This window comes from Melopsittacus undulatus, chromosome 3 (genome assembly GCF_012275295.1).
Source record: "Melopsittacus undulatus isolate bMelUnd1 chromosome 3, bMelUnd1.mat.Z, whole genome shotgun sequence".
NCBI classification, from domain to species: Eukaryota; Metazoa; Chordata; class Aves; order Psittaciformes; family Psittaculidae; genus Melopsittacus; species Melopsittacus undulatus.
In genome coordinates this window covers 42941676-42969355 of record NC_047529.1, presented here as the reverse complement: position 1 = coordinate 42969355, position 27680 = coordinate 42941676, and the positions used below count along the sequence as shown (strand labels likewise).

At 37.7% G+C, this 27680-nt stretch overlaps 1 protein-coding gene across 1 annotated transcript in view; it reads left to right on the top strand.

Moving 5' to 3' along the window:
• LMBRD1 (LMBR1 domain containing 1) overlaps window positions 1-27680 on the top strand; it is an 80553-nt gene that overhangs the window by 1455 nt on the left and 51418 nt on the right. The window contains exons 3-7 of the mRNA XM_005153177.3: window positions 9012-9072; window positions 15928-16025; window positions 16994-17061; window positions 23352-23440; window positions 27428-27501. Coding sequence (XP_005153234.1) covers window positions 9012-9072; window positions 15928-16025; window positions 16994-17061; window positions 23352-23440; window positions 27428-27501 — 390 coding nt within the window. The remainder of the gene's footprint in view (window positions 1-9011; window positions 9073-15927; window positions 16026-16993; window positions 17062-23351; window positions 23441-27427; window positions 27502-27680) is intronic.

Here is a 27680-nt window from a genome sequence, read left to right as displayed (position 1 = left end):
ATTGTCCTAAGAGGAGTGTATATGCTGTCCTGAAAATAGAAATAAATCTCTTAAATGTTGCTTTTTAGTACATCATAGTGGGGCATGGTAGAATGCAATTTGTTGCTCCTTTTCTCAAAACCAGCTTGCATTGCCCATTTGAAGTTTATAAATATTTTGAATTTCTTTTTTGCCAAAATTTTCTTATTCTGCTAATGAAACATTTGGACTTATAAAGACTTAATGTGTTAATCTACCTATATTGTAGAGCCTGAGTTAACAAGCACTTTTTTAAAGAGGGAAAGATGGAACAACCCTTGGGCAAGGGGGATACAGTAATATCTCGGTCCTGAACTGAACTATTGTTTTTGTGAACTTAAGCTGTAGAGTGTTGCTGTGCAGAATGAATTCTTAGTGGGTTGAGTACTCTCTGTGGTTTGCTATAAGCCTTTCTGAAAGTAGGAATTCTTCCCAATGCTTGAAGTTTCAGCCTTTTTAATTTTAGAGGAGGTTTCTTGAAGGTAGTAACTTTGTGAGGACACCACCATTAGGAATAGGTCAAACTGGAGCGTATTAGTAACTTGAACAACTGCTTAGTTTGGTTTGGAGCCCACCTGGATCTGTAGTAAAAGATATGATCCTGGAACAAATGAGGGGAGTGGTGCCTGTGCATTAAACTGAAAGACTGCATTTCCTTTCAGCCCTACTTCCAAAGGAAAACCTAGCTCCTGTTAGATCATTTATAAAGCTTCAGAACTAGCTTGCAGCCAATACTTTTAGTTGGTGCTCATGTAAGTGCAAGTCATAAGAAGCTTCTGGAAATGAGTTGTGATGTGATTCTTGGGATGTTTATTACTCAGTAGTAGTAATACAGGACAAATTAAGCTTTTGCTTAATGCCATTGTTAAAAACTTGTGTGTTCGGGCCTTCTTTCTTGAGAATTAAAATGATTGTAGAAGGTGGAAGAAGCCTTTTCTATGTCATGATACTAGCAGTTTAATGAGAATAATACTGTGTATTAAGAAATATATTGAGCATTACTAGCTAGAGAATAAACAATGATGTAACTAGGCCTAGCTGAAAAAAGTGTATCTACTGAGGGCCAAGCAGAATTTCCTGTTGCAAAGGAGACCTATTTTGTTAATGTATGCGTTCTCTGATTTGGGAAAAAAACCTGTGAGGAGAATGGGAGGCCAAATGAGGTTGTGTAGTCACTACAGCCGTATTTAAAGAAGTATGTGTAATAGAAGAAAAACTACTCTACTTGAAGTACTGTTTTTCTTGTGCTGGGCTGCATAGATTCTGTTTAAAAATTGTACCTGAAAGCAAGCTGTTAATACTGGTGATAAAGCTTTTCTCCCTTTAAAGTACCCTTTTGCCTGTTTTTCTGAGGCTTCTTGGTCCTGCTTAGTTCCTAGTGTTTGTAGATGCTGCTTTTGGCCTGCTGAAATAAAATTGCTGTGTGCTACCGTTCAGAAGAATTATTTTTTCTCTCTTAAGGCTCAGATGAATGAGTTTTTACTTTGCAGCAATAGCATGAGAGCTAATACGCTTGCCCAACATAAGTGTTGAAATTGGTGCAGAAATATTAATGTAGCCTTTCTGATAAAGTTGATTAAGGCCACACAAACCTATACGTAAACACACAGCTTGTTGGTTTGGTAGTTCCAGTTTAAAAGTAATGTCAAGTTAGGAGGTTCACAGCATCTAAATGTGAAATATTCCTGAGCTGTTAAAACTTCTAACTCTGTCCTGTGTAACTCTGTCCTGCTACTTCTTCACAACTAGGGCGGACTACATTGGGTTCAGAACGCTTCCAAGAGACTCCCACCCTTTTCCTGGAGCTTTCTTTCAAGCTCAGCACCTCCAAGGCCCTATGTCTGATCTGGGGTCTGAAGAACTGTGACTAGCAAGAATCCTTTGTTGCTTTTGTATAGCCAGAATGAGTAAGTCTTCTCTAGATGATTCCTCTCAATGAATTTTTGAGGTGAATCCAGATAGATGTGGATAATATTCTCTGTAGATAAGTAACTAGTTCATAAAAAAAAAAAAAACAACTACCAACTAGATTATTCCAGAGCTTATACCAGAAGAGTAGTGGCAGTTATCCAGATCACAGGTAAACACTTTTTCTTGCTGCATATATTCTTTTCCTCTATCTCTTCCAACTGTAATTCCCTGCATCAGTGTTAGAGATGAGGAAGTCAAGGATGCTCAATTTACAAGGAAGTGGTACTATATGTGGACTTTTAGTTAATTTTTAATGCATCTGACCCTACTATCAACTTTCAGGTATTGAGGTTTTTCTGTAAACAATCTGTAAAAAGCATGTTATATTAATAGTAGAGGGTAAATTGAAGGCATAGTCTTATGGTTCAAAATTCTCATTATGATTTGTGTCTTCAGTGGCAAGTAAAGGTGTGTGCCATCACAACAAGGATTAGTTTAACTGTCTAAAGTGAGATACCCAGGCAGATTACCTTTCTGTAAAGGCTGTCAAAATGATGCTGCTTTTTGAGTTCACTTACAGCAGTGTTGTGTAGCCCTTTTCCATCATGTGTTCTGAGGTGTCTTCCTTGACAAGGGCCATATCGTATACCTTGGTCAGCCTTTGATAACCTTGAGGTCCTGTCCATTCTGACAGGACTGTTGAGTTTAACATACTGTTTCTACATCTTTCAATTAAGACCAGTTTTTCTTCACTATAAAGAAGTGGCTTATGACATTTGGTACCTGTTGGTCTTGCTGTATGTTGTGAGACTTAACAAATATTATCTTAAAGGTTTAATAATAAGTTGAGCAGTTTTGATATTAGGTTTTGCATAGTAGTTCTGTAGTCCTGTAGGGAAGGAGCAGTGGTGCATGGACTTGAATGGTCATTCCTATGTACCATTGAAGAATTTTCTGGAGGGTGGGTTTACTTTGATTCATTGTGCTGTTAAGTAGGAAAGCAGACTTTTGGTTCTAGTAGTAAGCAAAAGAACTTGAGTATTATTTTGTAAGGGAAGTCCTGATAATATTTGCCAGAACCACTTTCATCTTGAGGGTTTTGGCTGTTTTCATTGACAGTGCTTTAATTTATGCAGTGGAGTTCAAATACATCCAGTTGGATATGATCTGTTTGATCTGAAATCTTGTTTGATTTATAACAAGCACTTAGAAACAGAAAACCTCATCCTGTCTTAAAGACTTAAGATTGCTGCTGGAACCCAAGATGTCTAGGTCAGACCTACAAGTCTCATAAATATTTAAAACAAAGCTGATGGTGTTTTGCAGCAGAAAGACTTCTTGAAACAAGGTTGTTATCACCATGCTGTCTTTTTTTTTTTTTTTAATCTGTTGTTAATGCAGCAGAAGATAGGAGACAATGACAAACATTTATTTTTGAAATGTATGCTTGCTACTACATGAAGTTAAGTCAGTGATTTCTTTCAGTCTGGTTAGACTGAACACCTGGTAAAACTTGTATGCCTGCCTGAGCAATTAAAAGCCAGTTGTCTCCTTAATGATTCAAGTAGTAACGTCTGTTTAATGAGAGATCATTTTTGCAGACCGTTCTATTAAGATTTGGTATCTCTATGTAGCTGCTCAGAATACAGAATCACTAGATTTGTCAGATGTTTTCATTCTAGAAGGATGTTCGCTGAGGAATCATTATCAAATGAGACCATGCTTCCTGTTCTTAGGAATTACTAATTGTGAAGTAGCAATATTTGGCCAGGTGTGGCTGAGATATGAATGGAGAATGTTATTCTCCATCTGGTGGTCAGAATCCTGCCTTTGTCCCATTTTGGAGGTAACAGACTGGAAGATCCGAGACCTGGGTGTGAAATTTCTTCATGTGTAACCTGCTATGACCCACTCACCAGTCTTTGGTATTGCATCTTCCTTTTGTTGGCTAAGCTTTGGGACAGGCTGATCAGCAGAATGACTGGTCCATCTACATTTAATGAAACATCACAAATACTGAAACCTGGAATGTTGCAGCATTTTAGGTTGTATTAAGCTCCATTTGCAGAGGGTGGAAGGTATCTTCATGGGGGACTCGTGAAATTGTTGCAGAGTCCTTTAGTGAGAGTAGAAATATCTGTTTTAAGAGGGACAAAAGAATTCAATTCATGGCTATTCCCTCACCAAAAAGTGGGGAAGGTAACAAATGTCAAATTAGCTTGTACTGCTTTCATCTGGGGAAGTTATCTGTGCAGTTTGAATAATACTGTTCTGTTGAGATGTTAATCCAAGTCATGAACTGGACATAGTTGCTGGGAGAAGGAGGACCGCTCAATGTTTACTGGGGGAAGCAAGAGCTCTTTGTAACTGATTTTTCTATGAATGTAATTATAAAATTAAGCTTTCTAGGGAGCTTTGCTTTTGTTTACCATTAGGTAAAACAGAAGCATCTTAAACTGCCTTTTTTAGTCTTTATTTACATGATGTTTTATCAAGGTATTTAGTTTTTACACTTGTAACTGTACTTAAATTTCCTGAATCCATCAACATAGCTTGTGTTAAGAAATCCTTGAGAGTAATGCATTAATCTAGGCCATCATGCTCATTGTACATATCCCTGCAAATTGTTGGTTCCCTTATCTATCAATGCAATGCACTGGGACAGGTGTTTTAAAGATGGTTGGCTGTAGGCTTGCTAATGTGCATGGAACAGAATGAAGTACAGAACAGTGCAGAATGCCTGAATTCTGCAGATCTTAAGAGAATTTGTGGTCACATTTCTGCATATTAAACTGCTATTGAAGGTGGTAATGAATACTCGCCTTCATAGTCTTGTGCTTTTGTGGTGTTTGCTGTACATATTGTAGGCTTGGGCCATAATGGGGGAAGAAGAAAATTGACTAGATGTAGAGGCTGTCCAGGTAAGTTTTAAACTGAGTCCTTGGATATGTGTGTCCAGTAAACTCATACACCTATTAACTTGAGATACCAGCAGTGCTGCTAAGAATGTCAGAACTCTGATGCTCACTAGGTAGCAGTGCTTCTTGCTTTTGACAAAGACAGTGCTGCTGTCACAAGCTTTTTGAAACAGCTCAGATGAACTAGTTATCAGCTTTTGAGATGCTGATGATGTGTGCATATGGATAATTTGTCAGCAAGAAAAGGATTTTTCAATTTCTGTAAATGCGGGGCTTCAGCAGCTGACTAAAAGCTGGCATAATAGATATGATATACCATTAAATTGCCTTGCATTACAGATTTCATGTGCAAAGTAAAAGTTTGTAAGTTCTGTCATATGTATATGATGGTGGAATGTACACATCTTTATCTTTTAATGTAAGATTACAGCATATTAAAATATTGAGATGTTATGTATGCTTCCAAGTATATTATTCAGTCCTGTAGACAACTTAATTTGAACAACAGAATGAAAAGCAGTTGCTGTGTCTTAAAGATTTATGTCTGCATGCTGTTATAAATGTTACTAATGCTTTTTCTGGAGTTGGAGGAGAAGGATCCTTTTGGCAGTTAAGCCCTGTTGTATTTCAGTTACTAGCTATCTCTTCCTGTAAAGTGGCCATGACACTTAAACTTCCGGTCTTACTATAGCACTTCTTGCTTATTCTTGCTGTGGGTTTTGAATGTCTCTCCTTTGCTCATTGGAGAGATCTTCTTTCAATGCTTACTTGGAAGTAAATAGTGCCACCTGTTCAGTCTTGCTTTTCCCTTAGGTGTAATTAAAGCAATATATTTCCATAATTTTTAACATTAGGTAATTTAAGCAATTTAATATCCTGCGTATGTATTCTAAAGATCAAGTTATTTTGTGGTGTATTTTTATAAAAATGGCTATATTTTTTTCAGTTGAAATGCTGTTGTGCTTGAGCCTGATGGTCTTCAAAGGTTGGACTTATTGTATACTTGACAAATACTGAAGGTGTTCCTTTTGTCACTTCTGCTAAAATATTTTTCATGCATTTTTGCTGATTAGATAACAAAATTCACATATAACTTTCTACTCAAATTCCAATTAAATGCTAATATAATGTATTTCAGACACTGAATTTTAAAAGCTCAGTGTAAAGTGGCCTATTGGAAGTCACTTAATATAGTAACACAAAGGAAGTTAATACTGATTTTACTAAGGTTACAGAAAATGAGGTGTTTGTTGTCAAGCCTGTATTCTGTTGGAGTTTAGGCAGTTCTGAGAGAACTGATAAAGCAAGTGTTAAATGTCTTCGAGTTTTACCATGCACACTCTTCAAAGAGTATGTTCACTTGCATCTTTAATATGCTCTGTATTAGTGCATGTATCTTTACAACAACTGAAAGGGCTTGATTTTATAAGAAATTTAAAGGTGTTTTGACACTACTGGACCTTTTCTCACCAATTCAGTTATGTTGGCATATATCCAAAATTGTTAGCTTTTGAAGAATTTTCCTTCTGGATAACCACTTCTTTTGATCTTGACTTCTTGTAGATGGGGCCACACAAGACTTGAACAGTTCTGGACTATGCTTAAGCTGTACAAGCAGGCTTGGACTTTTGGATTCAATCCCTGAGTTTGGCTGCCAATAATCATGTTGCAAAACATTTAGCTTCTTTAAACTTATAGTTCCTCATGAGAAGAAAAAAGGGATGGGGAAGAGCTTGGCTTCTGCCTTCTGGCTCAGTGCAATTACCAATGTAGTTGATGTTGTTTATTCACTTCCATTCTATGAGCAGTTTGCTAGGACTGAGTAATACAGTTCTGAAAAAGATCAAATTTTGTTCTTGTTCATGTAATGAATATCAGTGCTGTTACATTTTGGGAGTTAGGGGATCTGAATCCTAACATGAGTTGGTGGGCCTCTCTATGGTTGGATTCAAGAAATACTACTCTACTAATTTCTGTGAAGAATTGTGGCTTCTTGGTCAGTGCATGACTTTGTGCAATAACTTCAGGAAAACAGTCTGCCTATTGTATTATGTAAAGAGCTTCAGTACTTACTCCAGAAACTCAAGGCACACTGTTAATGTCTAAGCTCTGCTAATGTTCGAGCATCAAGTAATCCAGCAAGTTTTAATTGTAATACCTGGTTTAAGGTACAATTTGCTGAAGGTAACTTGAATATGCATGCAATTCAAGTCTTGATCAAACTAAATAGTAAAGGCTCATTGTCCTTCAAGAAGAAATTACGGCTTAAACTGGGTGGATAACTAATAAAAATGTAAGTTAGTAAGATGCAGCTGAACACAATAAGTTATTTGCCGTGCTTATATTTAAGTACCATTGCATCTGTATATGCAAATTTCAGTCATAGTTATTCTGTGATAGAAATGCTGTGTGCATTGTGTACTGTGTCCAGGTCTGAGGCCCACAGTGCAAGAAATACATGGAACTGTGAGAGCAAGGCCACAGTAATGGTCATAGGGTTGGAGCATGTCTCCTATGAAGAAAGGCTGATAGAATTGGGGTTGTTCAGCCTGGAGTGTGGTGAGGCACTGGAACAGGTTACCCAGAGGGGTTGTGGATGTCCCATCCCTGGAAGTGTTCAAGATCAGGTGGGACAGGGCTTGTTAGTAGAGGGTGTCTCACCCCATGGTGGGGGTGGGAGGGGGTTGGGCTACATGATTCCTGAAGGTTTCTTCCAACCCAAACCATTCTGTTACCAAGCTGAACCTACTCTGTTCTTTCTGGTCTGTAAAATTTTCCCATTACGAAACTCTCCTGTGCTTATTCCTGTGTGCTCAGTCATTTTCACCTTTGCTAGCAATATGTAGCCAGTAATTTTTTAGAAGCAGCATTTTTGTATCTATCTCGCTGTGCTTGTGGTCTTTAATGAGTGATTCTCTTGTAGTGTTGCCAAGTACAGTAGTAACAAGAAGTGAATCACTGTAGAGATTCTCAGAGGAATATGGGTCTTAATACACTACTCACATCTAGACTTACATGCTTGAAAAATAAATGTTTGATACCTTAGAGCCTTATGTACAGGATTAGTCTTTGTAATTCTAAGTCCTAACAAAGCAAATTCTGTTTATCAAATTTGACTTTGCTCTTTGTATTGAGTTGGGTCTAGAAAACACGTTTTTCTTACCTGGCATTTTATAGAAAACGTTCACAAACTCTAGTTTGATTGGAAGTCAGTAATATTGATATTGGCTTCAAGTAGGATGTGGGAGCTGCTCTTCTAGCAGTTCCCAGTGTCAGCTTTACTGGTGCAAAACTAGTGCTTGTTTGATTGAGGGGTATTGACTTCAAAACAAGTGCATCCTTGGCTTGACTGGGTTCTTCTGTTAATGCTTTCCACATGTATATTTTCTGAGGAGTTGTAAAGTAGATGTAAATGTGTTAATTACAAAATCAAACGGATCCAATTTCTGTGCTGGATAACTCAAATGCTTAGTTGTTAGTGTGGTGCATTAGAAAAGACTGCATAGCTTCCAAGCCTATTATATGCTAGGTTTTGTAAAGACTCATCCTAAGGAGAGCTTTGTCCTGAAAGGACTTGACTTTGAAGCTCAGTGTCCACTGCAGTGTTCAGAATTAAAAAAAAAATAAAAGGCTAGAACTGCAAATAACTATACCTTCAATTGTCTTTTATAAAGCATCTTCAAAGACTGTTCAGATTGAGCTTTAGGCTCTTCAGCTGCATTGTCTGATCTGTAGAAAACATGAGTTTTGTAAGAATAGCTATTAAGAGACCAGGTAAATACTAAGAGAACAGGAGTGACTTATTAGCTGCTAAAAATTAACTAATAATTTTATTTCAGTTTTGTATTGGTAATATAATGTATGATAACTAAAGATTTTTTTAATCTGGGGAAAAAAAAGTGTGCTTTGAAGGTATGAGGCTAACAGCCAGAGAGTATAAGCAGTGGGGATACTACTGCAGTGTCTGTCCTTTGAAATGCATCACATTCATGAATTGTCATTGGAAGGTAATTACCTCTAACTTAAATTCTAATACAAACTGGGTGCTTAGTGTTTTTCCTTAGGCATTTGATATGAGCAGTGGTTTTGGTTCTGTAAGAATGCTATTGAATGAAGCATTCTTTTGTTTCATTTGATAAAAATGCTTCTATCCTTTATTACTAGGACTGGGCTGATGCTAATGTTTCAAGACAAATTGAAGACACTGTACTTTATGGATATTACAGTAAGTATTTTTAACTTATTTTTTTTTTTATTTCCTACTCAGTTAATAGGACTTTCCAGTGAAGGCATGAAGTTTTTAGGGGTCATATTAAATTATCCCTTTTTGGTCAAGAATTAGTCTTGCATGACTTTGGTTAAACATGAAGTCTTAGTGCTCTTCAGTTAATTTTTTTTACATTTGAGAGCCCCCTAAAAATGCAAATATGCTGAAGGCCAGTCCAAAAAAAGGCTAATGGCTTCTGTCATAATCTACTGTTAACATTTTTCCTGTGTGCATATTTAGAGGCCCATTAAGGGCAACTCATTGTTTTGCTATAACTTTTATGGCACTTAACATATGCAGCAATGTGAAACTTGCTTTCCATGAATAAAGCTTGTGCAAGTGTGAGTTGGAATACTTATGGTTTAAGTGTTCAGATTCAACAGCTACCATATTCAAAGTAACAGCTGCTCTAAAGGAGCTTAAAGGAGTTGAGTCAGGAATGGTAATCCTAAACAGAACTGAAGCAAAAGATTAGCAGAAATCAAGACAAACTGTTTTCTGTAGTTTTAGAATAGTGTTTTAGTTTTCCTCATGAAACTTATGAAAACCTGTATTACTAATGAATGTATGTAAGAGTTATCTGTGGAAGAGTGATGCTTATCACAGAGTGAAATGCTTGCTTTGGCAATCGTATAAACTCAGACCTAATGCCTACTTTTAGTCACATTTTGTAAGACTTCCCATGGAACACTGTGGGTTGGCTCTTGTGAATGTATTTTCTTAGATCAGGAAATAATTTGTTTATAATAGTGAACTTGTTTTTTCTTAACAGAATGCCTATTGCCTGCCAGTGATAGTGACAGAAATGAGAATGTACAGTTTCATGCTGAGTGAAATGTGAAGCCAAAAGTAGTAGGAAACTTGTTTTCACAAAGGAACTTTTAAAATACCAGTTTATCTCCCTCTAAGAGTCTTCATGACAGACCAGGGGAGTTGCTTTGTGTTAGCTTTTACTTTTATTAGGTTGCTGCAGTCTTGTATAACAGATCAAGCATTTCATGAATCCTAACATGGAACAGTCTTCAAACTCTTCTGTGAACCATTTTCTATAGATTTGTGAAACTGATGGATGAACTTCCGTAAGGTATCTTGGGCTGGGTCTTTTTAAAGCAAGATGTCCCTTGGTAAATCCTGAACTAATTTTTGGAACAGATTTAAGTAAAAAAAAAAAAAAAAAACCAAAAAAAAAAACAAAACCAAAAACCCCAAAAAGAAACCCCAACAAACCCTCCTGTTGTTTTTGGCCTGTCTCAACAGGTATACTTGAAATACTGTAAGACTAATGTTTTATTCTGTAGCATATCCTCCAGATGGTGGTAGAGATTTAAAGATGTGTTTAACAGTATTTTTCTTTTGTGATCTTAATTTAAGGAATTGATGCACGTTTTTATAGCTAGAGATACATTGAAGTGAACAGTAATAGGTAACTCATCTTTCAGAACTCTCCATCATTACTATATAAAAAGACAGCTTAATGTCTATCCTGCATCATTAGGCCTAGTCCCCTGCTGCTGTTACACAGCACAGTGACATGAAAGCTGAGAAGGAACAAGTTAAACAACTTTTCTAGTCTTATAAGAGTATTAAATTTCTTTTTCTACTTGTATCCTCTTAAGAAAGTGTTTGTCTCTTAAAAAATAGGCTGAGGAGAACTTAAATCTCCTGTTGTATTTAAGAATATGAATACCAGGACTTCCTCTCTCCTGAAAAAGCAGTGATAATTATATAGATCTCATTTGCCCTCTGTAGTTATAATGGCAACTTACAAGTAATTGGTACACTTAGGTCGGAGTCCTTCACAATCCATGTCACTTCTAATTGTAGCAAGTATTTGGAGGCTGTGGTTTAACCGGTATTTTAGAATATTAAGGATTACTTTACTACGTCTGCAGCTTACTGAGAAAGCTGTCACTAAATGTAGAAGAACTCCCCCTCCTCCAAGTTGTTAGTACACATGAACAATATTGTCTCTCATGCCCAACTGGCTCTGGGGCTAGTCTCATACAGAAGTAGAATGGCTCTGTACTAGTAGAATAATAAATGAGAACTTTTTCAGAACAAATCTTGAAATAACTTTATCTTGAAGGAGGACTTCTGTAGCCTAAAAGCTTTGCTTAGGAAACCAGTCTGCTGGTTGCTTTGAAGCCATGGTGGCTTAGTGTGTTGATTCTCATAAAGCTAATTTTAGTAGAACATGTCTGCCAGTACTTCAGTGGTAGAAGAATCAGTGGTTGGCAGTTGCTCTAAAAACAGCATATCAGCTTGTGTTTGGAAGGAAAACCCTTTTCAGAAAGGGTTGTAATTGGAAGCTATCCAACAGTGGTTTCCTCTGCACCACAGTTGGGCTGAAACAATTGACAGTGACCTAGTGCTGTATTCTGTATTTCTTCGTCCTCTAAGTAAATCCTGCTTGCTGGAGTCACCTTGATATTAATTGTCCTTTGGTGAAGTTTTGTGAATGGTGAAAGGATGCCATTAGTAGATTCCAGTCTTCCTGTGAAGTAGACAGATCTCTTGACCTGCCTACGTTCATAGAACTGTTAGGGTTGGAAAGGACCTTAAGATCATCTAGTTCCCCCTGCCATGGGCAGGGACACTTCACACTAAACCATGCCACCAAAGGCTCTGTCCAGCCTGGCCTTGAACACCACATTCACAACGTCCCTGGGCAACCCATTCCAGTGTCCCATCCCCACTTAATAGTAAAGAATTTATTCCTTATATCCAATCTAAACTTCCCCTATTTAAGCTTTAACCCATTACCCCTTGTCCTGTCACTACAGTCCCTAATGAATAGTCCATCCTCAGCATCCCTGTAGCCCCCCTTCAGATGTGCATGTGTTAAGTGTCTCCAAACTGCAGTGTGATAAGCACTGTCTGTTAAATTCTATGGGGATCTCTACACGTGTGTTTTAAATTCTGTTCTAAACTTCCAATTTTTTATTTCTCTATTTCTTATTTTCTGAAGTCAGCAGTTACTGGTATAACCTGGATGATTTTTACACAAGAGTTTTATCTGCTTGCTGTAAATGTTTGATACTGAGTCATTAAAAGAAGGACTTGGGTGTCTAGGCATTAGTAGGTGCAAGTCAAATGTGGCTATGTGTTTTCATGGTTTGGTCCTATGAGAAGACATGCTAAATATTGTGGAACACTTGCGCAGCTGTCCTTACAATTATTGTGGAGTTACATCTATAAAACCTCTTCTAATAAGCATGACAATTGGAAGATTTCAATTGCCAGTCCTAACTTTCTATAGGTAGGGTGTATTTTATATTGATAGGGTGCAAAACAGCTTAAAACAAGTAATTTTTTACTTTAGAATTACTTTGAGGTAAAGGATTTATTTGGTTTTTAAAACAAACCAACCTTATTAACAAATTCTTGCTGAAGATTGCTTAGGCTTTGTGGCAGAAACTGTTGTTGTACTGGCTATACACTGAAGCACTTTACTGGTAGTGCTTCAACCTTCTGATACAACCCAGAAAAATTATTTGAAACAAAAGTTAGACCTCTGAACCATAGCAAAGACCAGTCCTTGATTTAGAACTGAAGTCCATAGAAGAGTAATAATGAAAGCCAAGAGCCGCAAGGTCACAGTGCCATTAGAGGGTGGGGACTATCTTTGTCACTTGGTTGCCTGGCTGTTTGCTGCTGCATGATCTTTGAGTTTGAAGGTTAGCTTTCCAGGGAATAACAGCTCTTTTACTGGGCAGAACAACAAGCAATTAGATGCTTGCCTTTGGGTAAGTAACTTGTATGAATTTACGAAAAGTGCTGCTATTTGTTTTTCATAAGTTCTGAAAAATGAAGTACAAGAAAGCTCAGGAGACTGATCATCTTTTTGGTAGGAATTTTGCCAAATCTTTTAAAGTTCCCTTTGTAGTATGAGGAAGAACAATGTTTTATTACCTTGTGAGATGAAAAATTAATTTTCAGTTCTAATTAAAAATCCTCACGGGCAGTTTTTAGACTTCACCTGATAGATGAACAAAAATGTCTGTCTTGGAAAGATTTTGCTTGGGAAAAGCAAATGCAAAGCTTTTAAGGGTTGTTTGTTTTTGGTTTTGTGCCTTTTTTTTTGTGTGTGTGTGCTTGGTCCTATGATGTTACCATGGTAACAATGTTATTCAACAGGGCAAATAGTAGAGCTTTTGCAACATTAAGTTGAAGTTTATGCAGTTACATGTAAACTGTTACATGTGCATGCTACTTGTATTCTCAAGACTTAATTGTTGTCTTGAAATGCATTGAAAGCCTGTAACTTCTGGAGAATACATTTAAGGTGAATTTAAGGGCTAAGTACCAGCAGAGTATTTGTGACACATGGAAAATTCTGGAACAGGTCTCATGCTGAATCTTGTGTATGCAGATACTGTCACAAAGTTGATAGAGAGTATGTTATTAGAGCCTAAGGGTTTTAATATGAAACTTCAGTCCTCCTAGTAAAGTATAAATTTGAAGGAGTTGTGACAATTTAATGGCTTCGAATAATGTCTGTGGAACAAAAAACTGCAACCATGGTTGATTTTTACCTCTTTTTAGATGGAGGTGACTACCTGACAGGTTTATGAACTGCCTGAAGGTATTAGTCTCTACTTGGGGATTTCCCAAGGTCAGCACTAAAGAAGTCCCAGGGAGAACCTTTATAGCTCTACAGGTCTGCTGACTTCCATAACTGAGTTGGCAGAAACAAAGATTTAGCTGCAGCTGGAGTTACCTTGGCTCAGTTTTTGTAGTCAAATCTTAAATAGTGTGAGAAGTATTAAGGCTGGATGCACTCTTGAAATGGAAGTACAGTATTTTTGCCAGGAGTCCTGTTTCCAGCAGCATGCTAGAGTGCTTTTTGCTACCCTGCTTTAGTAATTTTTTGACATTTGGTAGATGCTTGTGGTGTCCTAACCCAAATTTCAAAATTGCCGGTGACATTCTTCCTAACGCAGATCCCAGGTGGTGTTGGCCACCTGTGCTGTGAAACTGCTGTCTTTGTGACAGTCTGCTGTCAGTGTGGCAAGTTAAGGTGACCCAGCACAAAGCCTAGCAAATGCTGAAGATGGTGCAAAGAGTTTCAGTATGACAGGTAGGTGGTGGAGAGGGGGAAGTAGAACTCATTGGATCAGATATGACTTGCCTCTTAATGCTCACTGAGGAAAGCGTTTCAGCATCTGACTGCTATGGTCAAGTAGATAAGATTCTGGCTTCTCTATTATTGGTGTGGAATTGTGATGTGCTTTATGGTCTGCTTCTCAGATGCTTACAGTTAGAAGTGAGTAGTTATGTCTGAATACTTTAGCTGTACTTATGCAGTCTTGACCTTATAGGCAAAACCCACATATCTAACTTGGAAGCATGATCTAGCTCTGTAGTGTGGCTTTTGCCTGTGCTGTAAGAGTCAAGAATGGATCGTGGGTAGAGGAGACTTGAGTGTAGAAGCAGCTGTTGTGGTATACTTCACATGCTGAGCTTCAGTGATTAGTTTAGATAAAGACCAGGTGAAATATGGTAAAGAAAAATCTGACCTAATCATATTTCTTGAATGAGTTTGAAAACAGAAGGCTTTACCACAGAAGTAACTGAGCAAGATCAGCCGAGTCTTTAATATCCAGTTACACTTAATATTGCTCAAAGTGTGCCGTACTTGCTTTTCAGTATCAGAACAGTGTCAGCCTTGCTGCTGTATTATTTGATATCACTTCCCTGCTCAAAATGGACTATTTTGAATAGAAAAAGGGAGTAGGTGAGAATGGTCTAGTGATGGCTGTCTCGGGAGTCCCAGAGGCTGAATATTTCCTCTTTTTGCCACCACTGAAAGTTACAGTACTGGACCTAGTGAGCCACTGGGACTGAGGTCACTTGCTGTGATTTTTAGAGGATTGTTATGTTTTCTCCAAAATTGTATTGGGAATTGCAGAAGTGTAAGGATGTTTATTAGGAAAGGCTTGCCGAAATATATTGTATTATGTTCTTCCACTAGTTTAATAACCAGCCTTTCTTTTAAGAAGATGTAGGGCTTGAACTAATGGAGTTCTGTGTGAAAAGCATTAATTTGATATGATTTGGAATGAGACTAAGCCATGGGACCCAATCTTTAACACACTTCTATAGATGGTGTAGGACTAGCTAGCTAGTTTTATCTTGTAGCTTGCTAATCAACTCTTAGATTAAGTTTTAATTAGTTTAGCAGTATTATCTGAAACTAACTTCTACGTTATCTTGCTAATTTGAAAGTATCTTTGGTCAGATGTGGCTTGGCTTTTCAAAGTAAAGACTGGAAGCTTTTCTTCAAGAAAGTGAATGGCATTTTCTAATACTTGACTGACTTTCCTTCAAAGTTGATTTTGGCTAGTAAGAGAACTCCTTAAAAAAGTAACTGTTGCTACCAAGTAAGCTTTCAGTGAGCTGAAGCATTTTGGTTTGAAAGTTGAGGGAAGAACATACAAAAGGAGGTGAGTAATATTTAGCTTCGAATTACTAAGCAGTTGACATAAGAGGCTTTAGTGGGATTTTTAAAAGGTTTGATCCTTCATCATGCCCTGCTTTACTTTTTTTTTTTTTTTTCCCCAGTTCACTGCTGAATTGAAGCATGAACTGAAACCTTTAGTCTGAAAGAGTAATTCTGTAAGTCCTTCGGAGTTCATGAAAGTAATAGTTCATCTGCTGGCTAGTAAATTTTATTTCATTTTCGGTGCTTGAAATTAGTAAGAGCTACAATGAGAGTAAACTAATGTTTGTTTGTTTCCTTTGAATTACTATGCACTAAATGAAGTATCAATATATCTTTGTCTCTTCACTTAATTAAATTATTTCTCCTAGCTTTGTACTCCATCATACTGTTCTGCGTCTTTCTGTGGATTCCCTTTGTCTATTTCTATTATGAGGAGAAGGAAGAAGATGATGGCAACACATGCTCAGTAAGTTCACTCTGGCAAATGCACCAACCAATGAAAAGACAAAACAGATGAAAAGAAAAGCAAGAATGATTGATTGTCTAACTTGGCTACTACAGTGTTAATTTCCAAGTCTGTTGCTACAATTCCTTTAAAATACCGAGGCAGCTCTTAACATTTAGTCTGACATTGTATACACTGAGCACTGCGGTCTCACAGGAAATGAAACTTCAGTGAGATATGTAATTAACATTTGTATTGCCATGAGTTCTTCCTGTAAATTCCTTTGAGCCTTATTTAATATACAGGATAAACTTCTTGCTTGAGATTTTTTCTTCAAATACAAAATATATTTCAACAGGTTTTATAATAGAAGACAGGAAGATTATACTGATTCTGAGACACTAAATTTGATTACCTTCCTTACAGTGTTTGCATTTTTTTTCTTGCAGTAGGCAGTAGTAATTTACCTGCAGCTAGTACTTGTGTTTTTATAATGCATGGAAGATTTTTGACTTGCATTATATTCCAGGGAATGTAATAAATGCATTCCAGTAAGGTGCTAACTTCTCAAATGAAAATACTTCTCTTTAAAGAATCTTTTAATCCTTGACCATGATCATTTTCCCCTCTATTCATTTGTAACCTTAACATGAGAAAAAGTCTTCTAATCCCAGCCATTCTATAAACCATTGGTAATAAGAATTTTCTTTGAAGGTATTGGCACTGAACAAATGTACCCTAGCTACTGGCCATAGCTGCTCCAGTGTGTAGTTTATGATGTAAGCATAAGTTGAGAACTGTGAACAGTGATATCAAGCTATGAGATTCTTTTAAGAATGTCTACTTTTGACTTGTGTTTAGAACTGCTAATTTTCTGTGAAAGTAATTTTGTAGAACACTTACTGCACTAACTATGCTTTGCCATAATTTGCTGGACAAATTCCTTTGGATTTTTTTATGTTAATATATGAACTTTTTTTAATATGCAGCAGGTTAAAACTGCACTCAAATATACTTTCGGATTCATCACAATTTGTGCGGTTCTTCTCTTAATTGGGTAAGTATTTCTATTGAATGTTAACAAGGGATATGCTAAATAGGCCCCCAAACAAAACTGTTTTGTGCAAATTTAGGAAAGGGAGGCTATAGTGTACTCAATCTGTGTAATGGATATCTATCGTAATCTCTAATAGTGCTTAAATATCCTGAGAATTAGGTACCTGAAAAATAAGAGTTTAACTGGAAGATAAAATGGTTTTCTTAATTATGGAGGTACTTGTGCTTCCAAGCTCTGCCTGTTTGTTTAGAACGAACATCCATAGGATCATAGAATCATAGAATAGTTAGGGTTGGAAAGGACCTTAAGATCATCTAGTTCCAACCCCCCTGCCATGGGCAGGGACACCTCACACTAAACCATATCACCCAAGGCTTCATCTGACCTGGCCTTGAACACCGCCAGGGATGGAGCATTCACAACCTCCCTGGGCAACCCATTCCAGTGCTTCACCACCCTAACAGGAAAGAATTTCTTCCTTATATCCAAGTTTCAACCCGTTACCCCTTGTCCTATCACTACACTCCCTAATGAATAGTCCCTCCCCAGCATCCCTGTAGGCCCCCTTCAGATACTGGAAGGCTGCTATGTGGTCTCCACGCAGCCTTCTCTTTTCCAGGCTGAACAGCCCCAACGTTCTCAGCCTGTCTTCATACAGGAGGTGGTCCAGTCCCTTGGTCATCCTCGTGGCCCTCCTCTGGACTTGTTCTTGCAGTTCCATGTCCTTTTTATGTTGAGGACACCAGAACTGCACACAGTACTCCAAGTGAGGTCTCACGAGAGCAGAGTAGAGGGGCAGGATCACTTCCATTGACCTGCTGGTCACGCTTCTTTTGATGCAGCCCTGGATGTGTCTGGCTTTCTGGGCTGTGAGTGCACACTGCTGGCTCATGTTCATTTTCTCATTGAGTAACACCCCCAAGTCCTTCTCTGCAGGGCTGCCCTGAATTTCCTTTTTGCTCAACCTGTAGCTGTGCCTGGGATTGCTCTGACCCAGGTGTAGGACCTTGCACTTGGCATGGTTAAACTTCATGAGGTTGGCATCAGCCCACCTCACAAGTGTGTCAAGGTCCCTCTGAATGGCATTCCTTCCCTCTAGCGTATCAACCAAACCACACAGCTTGGTGTCATTGGCAAACTTGCTGAGGGCACACTCATTGTCGTTGTCAGCAACAAAGATATTAAGACCGGTTTCAACACCGATCCCTGAGGGACACCACTTGTTACTGGTTTCCAGGTGGACATTGAACTGTTGACCACAACTCTTTGAGTGCTACCATCCGGCCAGTTCTTTATCCACCAAGTGTCCACCTATCAAACTGATGTCTCTCCGATTTAGAGACAAGGATGTCATGTGGGACAGTGTCGAAAGCTTTGCACAAGTCCAGGTAGATGATGTCAACTGCTCCACCCCTGTCCATCATTTCTGTAGCCGCATCATAGAAGGCCACCAAACTGGCCAGGTATCATAAAGAATATGGTGAATATGACATTTACTCTGTTTTATGCTGAGATGTCAATACAGTTGTAAAATATTTGTGCTTTTCCTATTTTTTTTGCCTCTTATCAAATGCCTTCATGGACATCCTAACCAGCTTTTAGGAAAAAAGTAGGTTTTATGTGCTTAGTACTTTTCTAAATAGAAGTGTTGTGGGAAGGACATAAGTATAGTGTGGGATTATACTTGAAATAGTTCCACCTTGTATGATAAAAGTTTGGCTGGTATTTGCTGAAAGGCAGACATTTCTGAAGTGCTAGCTTGTTTGCAGCAAGTGCTGCTATTGGGAGACTCCAAGCAGTGTTACAAATTCAAGTTCACCATTAAGCATGACATGCACACTTTGAATTGAATGTTTCTAATGCATGCTGTGTCATAAGCTTTTTATTTGACTGCACCAGTAAAGTTGGTAAAATTTACAAAATGTGTGCTAAAATTATCCATATTGAAGTACTGGAATGTAGGCACTAGAGTGAAATTAATGCTTATAATTGTATTCCAGCTTATGGGAATATTGTTTTAGTTATGATAAACATTTCAGGTAGACCTAACAAGTCTATTGTCCTTTCAGTTAAAAGTAACATTTGCTATTATAAGAGACTAAAGGAGTTTGAGGTAGTTTAATCATGGTCTAGAAATATTAAAGATTCTGGCAAAAGCTGTTTCATTGACTGTTGGCTAACATCATAGGCAGACCTATATGTCCTGTGTAATATATCCAGTTCAGAAAATTTTGTCAGATATTTAGGTGTTAGCTGAGCCCCCAGTAGCTGTAAGTGTGTTTGTTCTCTTCTGGTAATATGGAACTTTGTTTCTTGACTTCCTTATTGTCTTCTGTGCTCTTAGATTTGTCCTTTAAGATCTTCACAACTTGCAGATTACAGCATCTTTGTGGTCCCCTGTAATATGACAGTGAGAATGATTAACCCTAACCTTCTCTAAAAACCCAGTGATCTAAACAGCAGGAGTATGTGCTGCAGGAGGAAGGTCTTTAGATACTGATGGGATTATAGAATATCTGGCTTCTAACTGGGGCTATCTTTCTGCTATTATACATATAAGGCTGCTTGCTTTCTTTTAAGATTATAATGATTAAGTAGTAGCGTCATCCTAATGCCCTTGAAATTTACATAAGATACTGCTGCAGAAGATTAAAGTTCTTGTCTGTCCTCTTGAAGGAAAACAAGATTAAACAGCTTGGTTTAGAAAGCGAATGAGGTGACTGTGCTGAAGAAAAATGTGAACTTTAGTTCTAGTGTAGTTATATATGTCTGTATATGTGTGTGTATATATATATAAATAAAAATAGCAGATGTTTCAGTGTTAGGTACGTGCTTACTGTGGATGAGTTACCTGTCTTAGAGTCAAACTGCACAGCAAGGACAAAGAGCAACCTCAGAAGTACCAGTGTGATAGGGAAGAGGTGAAAGTATTGGAGCTAAAGCTTGTATATGAGAGGCTCAACTGAACTTGGTAGTGAAGACAAATCTTTCGCTATTGCATATAGCTGGCAGTATCAGGAGATTTTTTTTTTTCACTGGTGGTCCAGATCAGAGCAGCATTAAAACAGAGCAGAATGTTATGTACTGAATTTAATTTTACAAGACAGGATTTAATGGACTAGAATACTCATACGCACAGATTGAGAGCAAGAGGGTTTGGGATGTTTCCTGTTAACTGCCTAAAAGATAACCTGTCTTCTTGTGCTTGCATGATTAATGTCTTGATAAAAGACATTCTGTTCTGATTGATCTAGCAAGTAAGCTGTATAATTAAAACAGTTTAATAAATAGCTTGGTTCTGCTAAAGATAGGTAGGTCTGTCTTTAGATGAAGTCCCTACCTCTCTTCTGGTCAGTAGTGCTCAAATAAACCATAAAAGTTACATTAAGCTTGAAGTTTCAGATGTTTAATGTACTCCATTAGATATCTATGACTGTTTTGGGAAATGTACGTTTTTTGTGCCTTGTGATCTTGGAGCTTTTTCTGAGTTGGTAACACAGCTCAATGAACAGGATTCTTTTGTCTAAATTGTTAAGCAAGAGTAGTATTTATACCTCTTACGCTAATGGTCTGTTACAAAGCCTCTTCCTGTGGCAAAAATGCTCATATCTTTAATAGCACTAAAATGCCCTTCACACAAATAACTTGATGCAGAGCATCATCAAGAGCAGAGTATGGGACAAATATACTGGAATACTCAGAACTAATACTTGTAATGCTCTTCCCTTTTTAGAAACTATGTGCTTTCCTTGAATGTAGCTTATTTACTCTAAATGTCATGTGGTGTATCCAAGGGGCTTGAGATACTGCAGTCTACATTAAGGTGCATTTATACAGCAATCTGGTTTGAAGTAAAATGTTTGCTTTTGAGGCTAATGAATGTTTGGTTTTAAAAGGAATGTTTTCCTGGCACTCAATGTTTGGAATTAAACTGGTTACCTTAAATTTTCTGGAACCATTAGCTTTTAAAAAGCTATGAATATATCTCTAGCCTATAAATAGTTATGCAAATTATATTATAGCAGAACTCACTTTAAGGAAATGAGTTTAATTTATTAGAAATTATTTTTTGAAGGATGACAATTAGTGGCACTCTTTGATTTAAGGATCAGACTTGCCTTATCTACACCTGTGTGTATTTTTAGACCTGCCAACAGTTAGTAGCTTTATACTGCATGTCTTACATTTACTTTACTTGTTCTTCAGCCCAGATACTGATCTAGATTTTAGTCATAATATTCCCAGGATGTGTTTTAAACAGCATAGCAGTTTGCTTCTATGCTTAAAATTACTGCAGTGAATAAACTCAATAGTGCACAGAACTCCAAATGTAAGACATCACAGCTGAGCTGTTCTGTTTGTTTGCTTTAACTGAATTCAGCTACACCTCCAGAACCCTTCATTGGCACTTGTGCTCTATTAACTGGCTGTCAGTGGGCTACTTGTATTACATCACAATGACAGATGAATTGAGCTATTTAGCATGAAAACTTTTTATCATTCTAATGATCGCTACTGTGGCCCTCAGTCTTCATTGACCATTTAGTCAACACAATAGCCAAGACTTGTCTCAAATTTCTTCTTGCTCAGCATGCATGAAGAATTAGACTAAACCGCTGTGTGCTGTCTGGTACAGTGGATGGGCTATGTTTTAGAGGTGCTTTGGAAGTGTGGACTGGATGCTGGTCTGTAGATGGCTAGGCATGCTACCTCTATTTTGTTCTTGTGGCCTGTCAAGCTAGAGGCCAGAAGTCTGTTCAGGTGGCTTAGTTTTCTGGCTAATTTGCTGCTAGTTGAAGGACCCTGTTCAGGACAGGAAATAAGATTCCTGCTTGCCTGGGACTAAACTATATGACTCTAGCTCCTGCATTCCTTTCTGAGGCCCTTGGTACTTGATCAGGAGCAGAATCAGAATCAGATGTCCATCTCCTTCAGCTGTGATTTAGCTGAGTACTAATTGCAAAGTGTTTCTAGTGAGTACAGTGGCTTCTGCTCTCACCAGTGTCCTTTGTCACGATAGTTGTAAGTAGTCTCAGCAAGAAAACCCAAACAGGAAAAAAATACTGTTGCTTTTGAAGGCTGGGAGTTGGGGGGGGGGGGGGAGAGGGAAGGCAAGTAAGTTATAAATATCTGAAGATGTTCTTAAATCTCATTTGTTTCTTGGTTGTGGTTGAGATAGAAAATTTATACTGATGCTAAAATAAGAAGACTTGAGCTCACTTCATTTCCCAGTCTTCTATTTTAACCCTTTTAGCAAATAAACCTACAGTTATTTTTGTTGCTAGCTCTTGTAAGTAGAAATTTTGCCTAGTTTAATACCTGTCTTGGTTTTGCCTGGATGCTATTTTACAGAAAGAATTACTACTAGAGACAGATATAAGAACACAAAAATATAAGTGAGGAAGCATGTATTAATTTAAATGCTAGCCTTAATTTTTTTGTACAGTTGTCGTGGTTTTAAAGTCTGTTGACAAGTCCAGAAGCTAAAAGCCAAACAAATTTTTGAAAGATTGCAGTTTTTTAAATTTTAACTTTCTTTGCAGAACATCAGTTTGGTTTTGGTGATTGTAAGTGCACACAGGTTAGCACTAACCTTTGAAACACATGCTTATGTTCTGTACTTGAAGTTTGAGGCATACTCCTGAAAAGCATATTTGTTATTAATTTGTTTATTGGGACTTGAAGCAGAGATCTAATTATATATTTTTATCGTCTGCTTATGGGAAGGTCCAAAAATACTTTGTGAACTCTGCACTTCAGTTCTCTAGGCCAGCTACGTAACAAGGAATGGTACGCAGCAGATGTGGTGTTGTTTCAGTTGTAATAATAGAAGATAAACATGCCCCTTTAAACTTTAATTAATGCCTGGTGTGGGGAACATTAATTGATATATTCTAGTTTCCAGAACTGTAGATTTAAGAGAAATTGTCTCAATTGAGGAGAAAAAAAAAGTATTCTCTGCATGTGAGTCAAACCAGGATAGCAAATCAGAATAATGTATCTCTTGATACTTAAGTGTAGTGTTCTTAGCTCTGGTAGGACTGGTAAATAGATGATGGACCTGTTCATGGACCTTGGCCCTGACTCTACACACTTGCACTCTTACTCTGATCTTAATACAGCATTTAATGAGAAAGTGTATAAGATTCAATATTGCATTCAGATTTTTTTTTAACCTAATGTTATACAGTTTAGCTTTAGGAATAAATGAATTTCTGTTTTCTTGACATGGAAATACATTTTTATATTTGACGAATTAAGTTAAGATGATGTCATTGCTTTTTTTACAGTGCTTTTGTTCCTTTGAATATTCCCAACAAGAAGAACTCTACAGAGTGGGAGAAAGTGAAGCTCCTGTTTGAAGAGTTTGGAAGTAGTCGTAAGTTTGAGATTTGTTGTGAGCTTTGTATAACTTGCTACTAATTTATTTTGGTATACTCATCGTTGACTGGACAAGAAGATTAATTTTCTTGGTTGCAGTTTTCTAACTTGACTCTTAATTGCTCACCTACACTAAATCTTTGCAGCAAGATGGTTCTCTTTTTGTTCAAAGAAAAATCAGAACAGCCTTTGAACTACAGTGAAGAGACTCTGGCAAGTGTCTGCCTTCAGTACACTCCCCGTTTGACAGCAAGGATTCCAGTGTTGTGTCCTATGGTATTAGTGGCTGGGGGGAAGGTAATTTCTTCCATGGAGTCTTCACTTGACACAGCTTTTAAATGTTACTTGGATGCTGAAGCTTGCTGATTTTAGGATATGGTGACAGTTTTCAAGTGCTTACCTAGTTAAATGCGATATTGCAAGAATGGGACTATTAAAGTTGCTTTGTCTATTTATGTAGCAGCTAAATCCTATGGGTGTTACGATTTTTTTTTTATCCTTTGGTCTCCTAGTATTGACCTTTAATTGTTTTGTTTGCATTTGTTATATTTGTTTATGCTAGGGCTATAACGAACTATTGTAAAGATTAAATACTACTTCATGGAATTTGGCCTTCAGCTTATGCAGTTCATATATTTAGATAGAATGTGTTTTCAAAGCAAAGGCATGAAGAAACTGTTCTATAGGTGAGCCAAGACAGATTTGATGTCACTTTTCCAAATGTGTCTAGAAAAATGGTAACTAAAAGTTACCTTACAAACCTTAATCCAAATGCATAAGTATTCTAATATTTGTGCCTCATTCTTGCTATATGTCAGAATATTGGCTTTTGTCTGAATGTGTTAGAATGTAATGCTACAAGCCTTGGTCAAGTAGTATTCTGCATTATTCTAGGTGTTTTGTACTGAAATTGATGGGCCCTGAAGGGGTATGCCAACTTTGTCCAGTTTGATTAAGAATTTTCTGACTTGGTCCTCTTCCACCAAGCATTCATCTTCCCTCCAGCCTTTCTCCCTGCATTCTAAGGCCTGGGTTTCCTAAAATCTTGTCTTGCTAGTGAGGACTGAGGCAAGGAAGGCATTCAGTGTCTCGGTCATTTTCCATGTCCTGTTTACCCTGTCCCACTCAGCAGCAGACCCACATTTTTGCCTTCCTTTTGCCACTTAAGTACTTGAAGAAGCCCTTCTTTGTTGCTTTTGACATCCTTGTAGAGTCTTTCATCATAATACATGCTGTGCTGTAAGCTGTGTTTGCAAGCACAGGAGATGGGGAAGACAAGCTGTCGTGGTTTAAACCAATAGCTTTTCCATAATTTTGGCTGTCTGCTAGTTTGTTTTTCTTGCTTCACAAAGATTCTAACTGACAGTGTATAATAAAATGCTTCTTAAACTGTTTATACACGTAGTGGCAGTAGCTGAGCTGAGATGAAAGCTAATTTTTATAGGCTACCTTCATATGACTGTCAAATATTCAGCTCTGTACCTGTCCTTGCTATGAAAGTGTAGTATAGCTAATGTTTATTTCTGGGAATCATAGAATCACAGAATGGTTTGGGTTGGAAAGAATCCTCTAGTTCCAACCCCTCTGCCATGTGCAGGGATACTTCCCACTAGACCAGGTTGCTCGAGGCCCTGTTCAGCCTGGCCTTGGACAATGCAAGGGATGGGGCAGCCACAACTTCCTTGGGCAGCCTGTGCCAGTCCTTCACCACTCTAGCAGTAAAGAATTTGTTCCTTATATCTATCTTGGGAAGGCTTAATCATGAAGATGCTGGATTGAGATGTGGTTTTGACTTCTGACTCTACCAACATTCTTTTGTGACTTAGTTTGATATGGTAATTCACGCTGAAGAGACCTCAAGTCATGTGAGTCCAATCTCCTGCACAAAGAAGGAAGCTCTAATGTCAGACCAGGTTGCTCAGGGCTTTACCAGCTAGCTCTTGAAAAACCTCTAAGGGTGGAGACTCTTTCATTTTGTGGTGGGAAAAAAAAATTCTTATCCACTGTATGCACAGTATCACCCAGTGTCTTGCACTAAACTACTGTGCACCACTGGAGAGCCTTGGTTCTACCTCTTTGATAGGCAGGCAATATTACATCTCTCCAAAGCTATCTCTGTTCCAGGCCTGTCTCCCTCAAGTTCTCTGCACAGTATGTGCTCTGACCTCTGACCACCTTACCTGTCTACCAAGACACTCCACCAGGGCTTTTGTAGAGCTACTCCACAGCCAGCAAGTTCTCTGTCAGTAGTATTACAGAAAGTTCTTACATGTTCCAGACTGGAGAAATGAGGAAAAAAATCTTCCCTGTTGTCTTTTTCTGCCTGTTGTCCTATTTTTATATGAACTTACCCTTTTTATTTTTCTGCAGTTAAACAAGAAATAAAGATCTTAATTTTGGAAGGTTTTTTCTGTGTCCATTAAGTTTGTAGTGGGATTATAAAAGGAATGCAAACTCATCCACTGAGGCAGAGCCTGATAATAAACTTCTGGTATACAAGTTTTTCAGCCACTTAGCTTCTTAATGTTCCATTGAACATAGTTCAGACTTTTAAAATGGATATTAAATGTTGGTTTGAAATACATGTATGGGAGGATCATCAGATATGGTGTTTATGTGTGGAGTTTTTTTCCCCCTGAACTTCAGAACATAAGTAAAATTTTCTCAAGTATTAAAGGGAGAATAGTACTGGGATTTTTATTTTGTGGGGTTTCTTTTTTGTTTTGGGTTGGCATTTGTGTTCTGTTTATTTTGGTTTTATTCCTCCCCCCCCTTTTTTTTAAACATGGCTGTAGTATTTGAAATTTATGAATATATTGCTGTTAGCTTTGAGAAGGTTGCTTGGTATTATCTAGCAAAAATGGCAAAGGAAGGATTTGAGCTGGGAAGTTGTATTTGGTTGTGCTATTCTGTTAGGCTGTGGTATTTTTAAAAGGGGGCCTGTAGGGTGGGTCAGAAGAAAGATAGATACCTCTCATGGAGAATAACTATAATAGGATTTCTGAGTTTGTGAATGTTTGATTCTGTGTTCAGGAAAAGAATGGTAACCAGCTAATGAAAACTACCAGTAATTATGTGTGAGTAGGAATAAAAGTTATTGTACTCTAAGTTCTTGAATGACCTATAACGGAGGGGAGGACATGGGGCAGAACACTAGAGTAGCTCAGTTGATATGACTGGGTACAAAAATGGAACTGATTGGTTCAAGTTAATATCTACAATAGCTACTATAAGTTTCCATGCTACTATAAATAAAAAAAAAAAGCTTTCCGTGTTGTCCTGCATGCTGAGGTTAAAGGACGGATGTTGTGAAAAATAATACAGTTAAGATTCAGGGAGTTTGGTTGTGAGTTTAATAACATTTCTCTTTTACTATTCTTTTTTATTTGTAGAGTGATAGTAAGGCTATTGTAACTCTTTACTCCCATGACTTTCTTCCAGTTCATACATCTGGTTGCGCATGGTCTGAATGTAGCTGAGGCCTACAGTCTGGCTTGTTTTGGTTGTATGACAGATCCATGCTTGCCTGATTTTCTGGATAGTGCTTTATTTTGAGAAATCAGGTGATGACAAAAAAACCAAAGATGGACTGTCCCGAATGTATCTGTAAATAGTGAAAATCACTCTGTGAAAATAGAAAAAAGCACCCTGTGGAATCCAGTAATAAATCTTGAAGTGGCATTAGACAGCTATGGGAGCAGTTTCGTAAGTGGCTATTCAACTATGTGACTGAATGTGTTGTGTGAACTTCTAGCAAAGGTGAGACTGCTGTCCTGCTTGCAGTATTGGAGGAGGATCTACTGTTGACAAAAAGCTATTCTAGGTGCATTTTTCATCTGAATTGATATGGCTGGTAGCTATGTATAATTTTTTTTTAATTCTTGAATCTAATACATATCTTCAGGAAACAAATGTGGGAAGAAATGGTTTTATTACCTCTACTGCAGGAATTTTCAACAGGCTTTTCTTTTAATATTTTTTGCAGATGGCTTGACAGCTCTTTCATTTTCCATTAGTTCCTTGACTGTGATTGGAATGTTGGCAGCTATCACTTATACAGTAAGTTATTATGCAAATGTTTCAGCTCTTCATGATATTTGCAAATGGGCTATACCCAGTGAGAAAATGGTCCTCATGCTGAAGAGCTTCAACAATGTGTTCTAGCTCTAGGTTTTCATGGTTTGAAACACTACTTCTAAGCTCTTGCAATGAGAAGAATAAAAATTTGTGTTTGTTTG